Raw genomic sequence first — 12,337 nt, 5'->3', positions numbered from 1 at the left:
TACTACACCAAAATCAACAAGTATTAGTCTTTTACAATTTAGTTACAATGTGGAATATAAAAACACATCAACAATTTTCATACTAGGCTACTTAAGAGTCCTTTGATCTGTCTTGCCCTATTGATAAACTTTTATCCATGCAAGATTTAAAACATCATGGATTGTCATTTAGACAAATATGTTCACTGTAATCTGCAGATCTTCTAAATGTTACCATATTTTATTATAAAATATCAAAAAGTACATTCTTTAATAACAGCATTTATCTCACCAGAAAAGTCCTTATGTATTGGTAAGCTGGCAAGCTCATAGTGGAAAATGCAAATTTTAGAAAGTTACTATTTCTGAAATTGTTTTTCTTAAAGTGACAAGCTTAGCTTTTTCATTTTTGACTGCCAAAATTTTTGACTGTCTGAATAACCACAGTTTGTCTGTAATTCTCTTATGTAATAAAATCATTTTATGAAAAAGTTACTTCTTTTTCTTGCCACTCAAGCAATTACAAGAGGGATTTTTCTAAAGACAACTTATATATTATAGTATGCATAAGTGCTTTAACTGTTTTTCCTATATGTCCATATAGAAAATTAAAGACATTGTATTTAAGGATTGAGATTTAACAAAATTAATAATTTTTACCATTGCATCAAAGATTTTTTTAGTGATACTGATTTTTTTTTCCTACAAGTACATGCACACCCAGGAAGTGTCTCTTGTAGCTCCAGGGTTTTGTAGAACACATTTTGAGAAATTATGCTCTAGAAAAATAGTTTACTATAAAGTAAATTATGCCGATGCACTTTTGCTTCTGTAAATTGAGTTGTAAATGTGCCTAGAGTCAATGGTGTTTATTACTGAATCTTTTAATGGCAGTTCTATTGTTATTTTATTTGGGTAACTTAATGAAGTATTCACAGAATGATGAAATACGAGTGAACAAAGAAAGTCAATGTTTCTATGAAAATTAAGTTAAATTTGTAAAGGAGAATTAATAAAGGAGAACAATTAAAATCTATTGTTGCTGAAATCAATGCAGAGGAAACAACTTCGACCAGAAAAATAATTATAAAAATCCAAAATAATTTTCTATTCAAGTTGTTATTTGACTCTAAGCAATTGCTCCACATTTAAGAAAGTATAATAAGAAATTAAAGATAATTACCCATAGATTTATTTTATACCAGAAAGATGGCACAAAATTGTTATCAACTGACCCTTCATCCAATGGCAAAGACTTTATTCCAATATCAAAACTTTGGCTAGTGAGAGGCTATTTAGTTATGTTTAGTTTAAAAATAAATGATTTTTAAGATATCTGTCTTATTTGTAACTCCCAAATCTAACTTTTTTGATCAACAAAGCTACCACCTTTTATATTTTATCAAGTAAGTGATAAATGAATCTGGAACTAATATTTGAAAAGGTCTCTACTTGAGCAGTTGTAAGGTGCTAAGAGAAAACTGAATTTAAGCCATATTAAGCTCTAAATTTTATTTCAGAATGTCTGTCATATAGTAATTAAATTGAGATTGCAGTGGAAAGGCTTTAGGATATGTTTCATTTTCGTTAAAAAAAGAAAACCACCAAAAAGTAAAAATATGTTTATGAATCTCAAGCCTCTAAAGATAAAGAGAGAAAGAAGAGACTCAAAAATGACTCGAATACTTCCAACAAATGAAGGGAAAGAATTCTAAAAGAAAAAAATATACTTAATATAAACCTAAAATAAATAACATTGGAGAAGGCATTACTATCACTTGGGTAGTTCAAATTTTTCTGATTAAAAGGCAAAGTCTCAAAAATGAATTTATAAATTTATAAGCTAGAGACATGACTAAAATAAAATTACCTCATTTATAACAGAAATATGTGTGTTATCTATTTATTCCAGCCCACAAAAAAAAAGTGTAATAAGCTCCTGTAATTGTTTTTCCAGAACAAGGGAAAGGGAAAAATTTTTCTTATCTCCTTTATTTTGTAGAGTTTTGTACAATTTGAATACATCCCATGAGAATATATTCCTACAATGTAATTTGAAAAAAAATTATATGGGAAAAAGACTCTTTCAACATCTGTTATTACCTCAAATCTGATAATTATGGTGCCAGACTCCACTATACACACACACACACACACACACACACACACACACACACGGCCATACACAATGAAGCAAAGGTAAGGAAAGGTAAGAACTAGTTTTTGAAAGCAGTAAAATTGTAGAAGATGTAGCAAATAAAAATATAAGATATCCAGTTGTATTTCAAAGTCATAAATATTTTCAGTATATGTTTTATGTGGTATTTTATACATGGTTATATTAAATGTGTGTATACACACACACACACACACACACACACACACCTCTAAACAGTATTAAGGTATTTCATATATATATATATATATATATATATATATATATATATATATACCTTACATAGATAGATATGTGGATATATAGAGAGATATATCTATATGGTATAAAGGGGTGTGTGTATGTGTACAAAAATATACAAAGAAACAGGTGGAAATAAATTTTAATACTACTGTATATGTGTACATACATGTATACACACATCTTTGGTATAAATATGTATAATGAACAATGAAATATATACTAAAACATTCATTGTTTCTCTGTAATTTATATATACTAGATGTATTAGTAAGGGTTCTCTAGAGGGACAGAACTAATAGGATATATGTATATATAAAGGGGAGTTTATTAAGGAGTACTGACTCACAGAATCACAAGGTGAGATCTCACAATAGGTCATCTACAAGCTACACAGCAAGAAAGCCAGTATGAGTCTCAAAACCTCAAAAGTATAGAAGCTGACAATGCAGCCTGTCTGTGGATGAAAGTTCGAGTTCTGAAGCTGAAGAACTTGGAATCCGACGTTTGAGAGCAGGAAGCATCCAACATAAGAGAGAAATGAGGCTGGAAGACTAAGGCAGTCCAGCCCTTCCATGTTTCTCTGCCTGCTTTTATCCCAGCCACTGGCAGCTGTTTAGATGGTGCCCACCCAGACTGAGGATGAGTCTGCCTTTCCCAGTCCAACGACTCAAACGTTCATCTCCTTTGGCAACACCCTGACAAACACACCCAGGAGCAATACTTTGCATCCTTCAATCCAATCAAGTTGACAATATTAACCATCACGCTAGACATCCAGTGTATTATCTGGCAATTCTAGGAGGGAGTATGCCCATAGGTGGATGAAATAAAGTCAGTTCAAGTAAGCAGGCATTAGCCATACATTAGATGAGGCTGAAGTCATTGCACTGGTGTCCAGAGTCCAGTATCAAGACTTCAACATACAGAGAAAAGGAACCTTTGAAAGCAAGATGGGTCACTATTCTTAAATCCCTTCCCATAGCAGGAACAGGAAAACAAAGCTCTTAGCATGGAAAAAAGAGTTGAGTAGAGGGAGATGAAGGGACAGGAACTTGAGTGGATATGATACATTGTGAGGATGGCCCTTGAAGCAGAACTTTGGAAAGGAGGAAGGAGAAATCAGTAGTTCCAAGAACAAGTGAAGAAAAGCAGTGGCCATGTCTTTTGTCTAGATTGACCATGAAAACAACTCAGGAAACAGTATAAGGGTGTCCCTGGGACAAGAATCTAGGTTAGACTAACAGTTGGGATAGGAATAGGCATTGAACACATGTCATGAACACTAACATTCACCATTTTGGCTAGCAGATAGGTACTGGGTTGTGGGTTTTTTTTTTTTTATGTATTAAAAACAACATGTTAAAATAGAAATACTTGCAAAGAATTTACTATGTAGTATAGTAAATTCTATATAGTTATTCTAAATAATTCTATATATTTTTAAAATTTATTTTACAGATTAGTGGTCTTTTTGTCTGGCATTGTTGGAAACAAGTACTCCCAAATATTTACTAAATTTTCCATATAAGTAAAATTACATGTTAAGGACTACAAGTATCTAATTCACATTTTTTTCTCCAGAAATACTTAATATGTTTAAGGTCCTTTAAACAATGTGCATTAACATAATTCATCCTTTTCTCAATGACTAAAAGTCACTAAAGATAACAAAATTTAAAGCTGTAAAGGAATTTATGTAGTAGAAGCCCTTCATTTTACAGAAGAATCGGATTGCATTTATAAGAACTATGTTGCCAAATAGTAATTCATCGTGCTTTTCAGTTAATTTGTGCTTGGTAGATCTTTATAGGAGAAAACAGAGAAAGAGAAAGAAATACAATAATCCCAGTGGAAATTTCTGAAATAGGTATAATTTTTTGTTTATTCTGCTTGTCAACTCTTTGACATATTCCAACTCTGAAAGAGAAAATATTTCAGGTCGTTTTAATTGGCCTTCCTAAGGTCATCGAGCTATTAAATCTGTCTCTAAAGCTCGTGACGTTTTCACCACATCCCAATGCTTTCTTGCTACAGGGTCACCCACACAGACATAATGGTGTCAGTTAGACCACCCAGAAGCATGCTGCCGTCAGCTTTGCACTCTGAGATGGCTGGGTAAAACTACTTTGAAAATGCAAAGTTTTATTTGTTAAAATTTATTATGATAATTCTAAAGTTGTCTAATCATTTAATCTTTTTCTAACTTATTAATGCACTTAAAAATAACTTCACTACTTGTCATATATATCTATATGTGTTTCCTCTCATATTATTCATTTATACACACAAATATATGACACATATATATTTACACTATCTCTCTCTCTCTCTCTCTCTCTCTCTCTCTCTCTCTCTCTCTCTCAGCTTACTTTTACAAAACTAAGTTCCAAAAATGAAAGAAAATGAAGTCAGGGAGGAAAACACATACTTTGCATACTTTGGGGTATTATGGGAGGATACGATTGTGTTCATTTTTTCTCCTTCAGTGATCACTGTTTGGGGAGCCACAAAATGTTTCAAAAAGATTTATCTGTTATTCAACTCCATCTCCAGAAAAGCAGGGAAGCTCCAGGAAAGTTATCACGAAAGGTAAGCCTTCTTTAACACTGTTTTTAGTTACCAAACTGACAGTTTTAAGGACAATATTGCTAATTTTTGAATTATTGAATTATTGCCAACTTGGAATTATACAGCTTAATTCATGTTTATTGAAATATATTTATTGAAACGTAATGAAATATCTTATCTAAATGCCTGATAATAATTTGGACTGACGCAATAACATGAATGCATTACTGCAACCTTAGAGCTATGGACTGAATGTTTGTGTCCCCCTAAAATTCATAAGTTGAGGTCCCAGGTGATAGTATTAGGAAGTCTGGTCTTTGGGACGTATATAGGTTTAGAGTCAGGCGCCCCCAAACTACCGCCCGCAGGCCGCATGCGGCCCCCTGAGGCCGTTTATCCGCGCCCCCCCCCCCCACACGTCAGGAAGGGGCACCTCTTTCATTGGTGGTCAGTGAGAGGAGCACAGTATGTGGCGGCCCTCCAACGGTCTGAGGGACAGTGAACTGGCCCCCTGTGTAAAAAGTCTGGGGACGCCTGGTAGATGAAGTCATGAAAGCAAAATCCTTATGATGAGGTGGTAAGTGCCCTTGTAAGAAGGGTTTAGAACACAACGCTCTGTCTTTCTCTTTCTCCCTCTCGCTCCCTCTCTTTTTCTCACTCTCTCTTTCTTTCCATGATGTTAGGATACAGCAAGAAGGAAGCTGTCTGCACACAGGAAAATGGGTCGCTCTGACCCTGATTATAAACCTAGCAGCCTATAGAAGTAAGAGAAATAAATATATGTTGTTTAAGTCACACAGTCTCTAGAATTTTGTTATAGCAGCCCAGGCTAATACATTGAGTATAATAACAAATCAGTTGGTTTCTTTCAAAGTCATTTGTAAGAAACTTATTATTATACGTATACCTTTCACATGTTTTCTTAGAAGTAAATACAGAAAATGTAAAGGGGAATCATTGAAAGCAGAAAAAATAACTTGTTTTATCTGAAGACTGTTTATGCAAACATAGCTTAAATTAGGACAGATAAACTTTCATAGTATATATAATAAAGCCTCATAGAAAAGGATAACTGTGCTTTAATGATACAGTTTCATGCTGTTAGATGTGAATTTTATTCCCTGTGTGATGTTGTGAGTTACTTCCAATTCAAATTGCACAGTATGCAATGAACTTTGATATTTTGGCAGTTTTTATCTGTAGAATCTTCAAATTACTTGCTTCAAGCAAAAATTCTCTTGCCCTGTCATTTATATTAGGTAACAGATTTCCAGTGAATGGTTTCTTTTTTTTTTTCTAGTACGAAGTGTTTCATCATAAGAAAATTTCAGGTGATACATTAGGTTGCAATATATCAATGTGGAATATAACATAATGAGGCCAGAAGAGAGTTGTTTAAAAAAATCTTTTGAATCTTGTGTCCAACTTAGCTGCTGTTGACAGCTCCAAAACCATACATCTGAAATCTCCAGGAAAAAAAGTTATAAAAGGCAACTGACCCCGTCAATATTAAACTTAAGACTCTTCAAATAGCCCTCAATGTTGAGCAAAATGCTGAAATCATCATATTTCTTTGGAGCATGGGGGAAGAAGATAAAATATATGATTCTAATTTGGATGCTGCTAAAATAATAACTTATTGGTAGTAATGAACAAATCACTAATATTTCAGACTCATGTAAATTAAGGCCTTTTGAAAAATCCATGTAACTGTTATTCTGATATAGGTTTTGGGCATACATTTAATGTTTGAGACTTTAACATTTCTATCACATTTAATCTTTTCAATCATTCTATAAGGTAAACACTATTAAAAATAAGGAAACTGAATCACAGGAAGATATCAAGACTTTCCCAAGATCAAAATCATGAAACTGAGGAGCCGAGAAGTGTAGATTTCAGCACAGTCAATGACTCTTCAGAGCTCATGCATTGCTACCAACTTATATGGGAAATATGCTCAGAATTTGCAGGATATTCTCAAAGGTTTTGGATGTGTGTTTCAGGGTAATAGGTCAAAATTCTAGTTTAATGCACACACACTATGTGTGTGTGTGTGTGTGTGTGTGTGTGATTTGTTTTGTTTCTCACAGCTAATATCCATGTAGCTCAATGTCTGGGGCATGATAGATGATTAATAACTAACCATATTATGTATATATTCGGTGCCAAGTGATGTTCTTCGTGCTTTAAATGAATTGATTGACAGTAACCCAAGAGCAAAGTAATAAATACAACCATTTTTGTATTTTACGTAAATAAAAGTACTGAAAAGTTAAAAGATTGTTTAAATCGTTCAAAGTCGCAAAGCTAGTAAATAAGTGTGATAAGATCAGACAGAGCAAAACTAATCTGGCTACAGTTCACACTATATGATAATGTCAGCCAGTGCAGTTATAAAGTGCAGCTGACTCTGTCAATATTAAACTTAAGATTCTTCAAATTGCCCTCCATGTTGAGAAAAAAAGCTGAAATCATCACATTGCTGTCATCACTGTTATCATGTCCAGGGACAAGCATATTGTTATCTCTGGGTGCATAATATGTAGTTCTCATCAGAAATGCCTGTTTTTCAATATGCCATTCGGATCACAGTGGGAATTGAGTTACGTGGTTCTTTTTGATGCTTCCTGGTTCAACTTACAAACTTGTACATCCTACAATAAATATCACCAATTCTCAATTAATTCAACAACTCATAGGAAGAGTATAAATGCCTTTTCTCATCTGCAACTTTTGCTAATATTTATGCTATTGTTTAAAAATGGATAATACACTTGATGGCAAAGGTATTTGTATATCCTCCATTCATACCTAAGTATTTGCTATGTAACCGCTGTGTATTAGGCCCTATACTAATATGTAGTTAGAGTAGTGAACAATATCAATAAGATATCAGCCCTCAGGGGTTCAGGGAATGCAACTGGCACCAATTTCCAATTAAAATCCAATGATAACTTCCATGCAGAATATGAAAAAGACATTCTGTATCTCCATCTCTTCAACTCTCAATTCTTTCAGGATTTCGCTTTTTGCATTACATTTCAAAGGGGAAGATATTACATTTTATTAAAACTTTAAGAATTTACTTTCAGGAACTGGGATAAGTACTTTATACAGTAAATACAATCTAATAACAATGGATTAATTTAGCAAATGAAACTAGTTACATGCCGTTTATGGTACTTGCCTTTTCTAGAATGTACAGTTCACATTCTAGTTGAGAGACAGACAATAAACAAATGTATGAATAAATTTCTTCATCTAACATGTGAATAATAATAGTTCTTAATGTGGTTATTATGAGAACCCAGTTAAGAAATATAAATGAAGATCTTAAGTCACTGCCTGCATCTAGTGTAACTCCCTATATATTAGCTATTGACATCACAAAATTGGATGTTACACTGTGTGCAATTTTGGTCCTTTACAAATAAAAATTTAAAATATTATTAACATTAATTTACATTTAGAGATTTCCTCATGATGTGGGATATGAGGGATGGACATTTGTGTGTTATATCAAAATAGTATACACACTGTGTCATGACTTTTGTTGATATACCAACAATTTTAATATATCACAAATTTTATTGTAAGCTTCCAATATCTATAGAGCACGATAAACTTTAGTCTCAATGGAAAATTCTATATGCAACAACAGAATAAAAATAAACTGATAATTGCTTTGGTTTTGAAGTTTAAAAAATTTTTCTAAGATATATATGATTTATTAAGTTAATATAACTCTAACAGTTTATCAACTTGTGTCTCATTTTCATAGTCTGAATTGCCATATTTAAGATAAGTAACCCTTAATTTGTGTTTTTAATTTTATATATACATCATAAAAAGATAGCAAATGTTCTCTTAGTTTTATTTTTTACAGTGGTTTCAAAATTCTCTGTGATTCTCAGGATTTCAGCTATAAGTAAAACATTTATGAACAATTATAATCTTTCTAATAAAACTGTAAAATTGTCTTGATAGTCTTCTTTTCCACATGAATATGACTATCATCATTATATTAAATTTATTGATACCATTGCCTTTCAGTAGATACGTTGGAGTTTCCTAATTGTGCAAAGCATTGCAAAACTCAATTCATCTTAGATAATATTTTAATTTTAAATTTGATAATATTATACTGAAATGACATAATTTAATCTTCATTTCAAGAGAATGAGAGAGTTGTTCTAAGAAAAAAAAAAAAAAAGCAGGTCAGGAGCAGTAACTCAGGCCACTAATCCAAGCAGTTTGGGAGGCAAGGCAGGCAGATCACCTGAGGTCAGGAGTTGGAGACCAGCCTGGCCAACATAGTGAAAGCCCCATCTCTACAAAAAGTAAACTGGCATGGTGGCACACACCTGTTATCCCAGCTACTTGGGAGGCTGAGGCACGAGAATCACTTGAACCCAGGAGGCGGTGGCTACAACCTGGGCCACAGAGCAAGACTCTGTCTCAATCAATCAATCAATTAATAAAGCAGGTTGGTGATCTTTGGAAATCATCCAAGTTTTCAAAATTTAAAACCCCTACCTTGATTAGCTATGAATAATTTAATATTTTAAAATTTCTTTTTTTACCTATCTAAAATTTTATCAAAAGTATTGCTAACATTGTAGATATTAATCATAAAATCAAGATTTTCTTATAACTCAGAGGAAGATACACAGAACATTACAGCAATAGATTTTTGTATGAGAAAAAAAGATCTTAACTTTTTCTTTTTTCCTTAAGGCCAAAGTGTGGCCTCAGCTTTAGAGAAAAGTACACTATCTTTCATGGACAATTACGAGAATTTTCCTCCAGCTTTTGTGTTTTTTTTTTTCAAGATCTGTTAATAATTTTGTCAAAAAAATGTTTCTAATACATGTGCATTACAAAGTTATTTTTCCTCCAGCCTAATGAGGTACTTTAAATTTAAAAGCTTTCTAGTAAATTCTACTATAAAAAATACCAAAAGTATCTCTGGAAACCAAATAAATTGTTTTTTAAGCAAACATGATTATGCTTCACAGAAAGATGTAAATAAGTATATTATTTATATTCTTGCTTTGGTTTTAACTTCTGAAAGAAGGTAAGTGCCAAATATTATAGTTCAGATTTTACTTTTTATTTATACTCTGTTTTTCACTTTTCATTTTCCCCCTTCTTTTACTATCCTTTTCATGACTACAGTTTAGCTTTCTCTGTTGCAGGAAAAAGTTGTCTTGTCAGTATCACACATTTTATTTTAGCTGTCCCAGCGACTCTATATGTAAATTTCTAGAGAGTAAGACTCACATCTTCATTTCTCAGTCATTCTACATAGTGGTTTTTTTCACAGCGTGTAGTCAAAGTATTGTTTTATAACAATGACCTTATTCTTTCCATCTAACTTAGCTTTCTACTTCCTCTTCACAAAACAAATCAATATAAAAATTAATTTACCTTTGACATTGGGCCATATAAAGGTTTTCCTTCTGATGTTTTCTGTCCAAATCTCTAATAATTTTAAAAATGGATCATGTGTGTACTGACATTCAAGATTACATACAACCCAGGCATTAAAGGGACTCATTCAGATCTCAACCTTAATGCCACCGTGTGGTAAAATCGTGCAATTATGATGAGACACTGCATTCTGTGCACACTTGCAAAGGGTTTTCATGAATGCCCTGTTGCACGAGAGGTAGTCAAGAAGTTAAGGTATGATTGTGTGTCTGTGTGTGTGTGTGTGTGTGTGTGTGTGTGTGTGCATACGAGTGATAGGGATATTTTAAGATGAGTAGTTCACACTTATATAGGAAGAAAAAAAATGCCACCTAACTCATAGAATTTATACCTACCAGTAATTGTCATTAATTAGCATAGTTTAGTACTCACAAAATGGAAAGCTCTCTTACACTGACATTTTGGTGGCAAAATGTGGTGAAGCTGAAAAATGAAGGAGTTGGTTATATGTCTGCCCGCCCATCTGGCAAAATGTCAGGCTTTACACTGCTATGGCATGCATGGCATAAATGTGCAAAAAAAATGTGCACATGTATAGGAGAACTGGTGCCTAAAAATCTGCCTTCCTACTAAGAAGGAGAAATTAATGTTAGACCTTGGTGATGCCACGATGCTTTTCAACTGTCTTAGGTTTATTCTCAACCAAAGCTAAGCTTTCTGCTTTACTATTGAAAAGGCTTACATAGTTAAGAAGCATCTTGTAAGGTCTTTAAGACAAAGAATAAAGTTAATGAATGAAGGTTATCAAAATAGGTGAATAAAATGACAGCAGGAAGTTACAGATCTATTTTTATCTGGCACTCATTTCTATTCACTCTATAAATATTAACATATTCTGCTGTCTACAGCATGAAGATGACCACAGCCAGTTTTATCTGAACCAATTTCTAGAATTTATGCATATTTGGAAAGTATCCAGGTAAGACATTTTACATTTGTTACAAGGCTACTTTCTGATTGAGTTCTCAAATGTCAAATCTCAATATTTTTCAGTTCACTGTAAAAACTGACCTTTCACTAGGACTGTGGAAGCTATTGTACTTTTAATAGGCATCTATCTTTGGCAAATTCTGTTAATAATTATCCACTCTTCACAGTCATTCAGATTTATTTGAAGAGCTGCTAACACTTTCCAGAGCATTCTAACATTCATTTTTTTAAAAAAATCTCTGCTTCTGGTTATTACATTTTCAAGGACATGTTTTCCTGATTCATTTTGTGAATTTGGGTTTGCATATATCACTTAAGTTCCTTGTAAAACAATTTTAATACTTTGAAGGTAACCATCTCTTACTTAATTTGTTTCTGAAACTCCCTGAAAATAAATGGTGTATCATAAATAGAGGAGTATAAAGTCAAATTGGAAAACTTGAGTGACAACAAATGAACATTTCAGACTTCATTCTTATATCTAAATGTATGCATGTATTGTTTGGAATAATAGATTTATCAGATAGCTAAACTGGGAGTTTGCGTATATCTGCAATTAAGGTTGTTGTGAGCTGAACCAGTAGAAAATGTAATGTGGGAGGTACAGGCCATAAATCTCTAAAGTAAAGCCTTATAACAGATGAGCTCAATTTACAATAGCAAAAACATGGAATCAACCCATGTGCCCATCAGTGATTGATTGAATAAAGAAATGGTATATATACACCACGGAATACTATGCAGCCATGAAAAGGAATGAGATCATGTCCCTTGCAGTGACATACATGGAGCTAGTAGCCATCATCCTCAGCAAACTAACACAAAAACAAAAAGCAAAACAACACATATTCTCACTTGTAAGTGGGGATGAACAATGAGAACACATGGACATAGGGAGCAAAACCACACACACTGGGGAGGAGGGAGAACATCAAGATAAATAGC

At 33.1% G+C, this 12,337-nt stretch overlaps 1 protein-coding gene across 3 annotated transcripts in view; it reads left to right on the top strand.

The window, feature by feature from the left end:
- Positions 1 to 12,337, top strand: part of PIK3C2G (phosphatidylinositol-4-phosphate 3-kinase catalytic subunit type 2 gamma) — a 381,818-nt gene that overhangs the window by 66,967 nt on the left and 302,514 nt on the right. For all 3 annotated transcript variants that reach the window (XM_074403237.1, XM_074403236.1, XM_039461721.2), the window contains exons 6-7: positions 4,885 to 4,987; positions 11,311 to 11,381. In XM_074403237.1, coding sequence (XP_074259338.1) covers positions 4,885 to 4,987; positions 11,311 to 11,381 — 174 coding nt within the window. The remainder of the gene's footprint in view (positions 1 to 4,884; positions 4,988 to 11,310; positions 11,382 to 12,337) is intronic.

The sequence above is a fragment of the Saimiri boliviensis genome, chromosome 7 (assembly GCF_048565385.1).
Source record: "Saimiri boliviensis isolate mSaiBol1 chromosome 7, mSaiBol1.pri, whole genome shotgun sequence".
NCBI lineage: Eukaryota > Metazoa > Chordata > Mammalia > Primates > Cebidae > Saimiri > Saimiri boliviensis.
The sequence above is the reverse complement of the archived record's forward strand: the minus strand, read 5'-3'. Positions and strand labels throughout refer to the sequence as shown.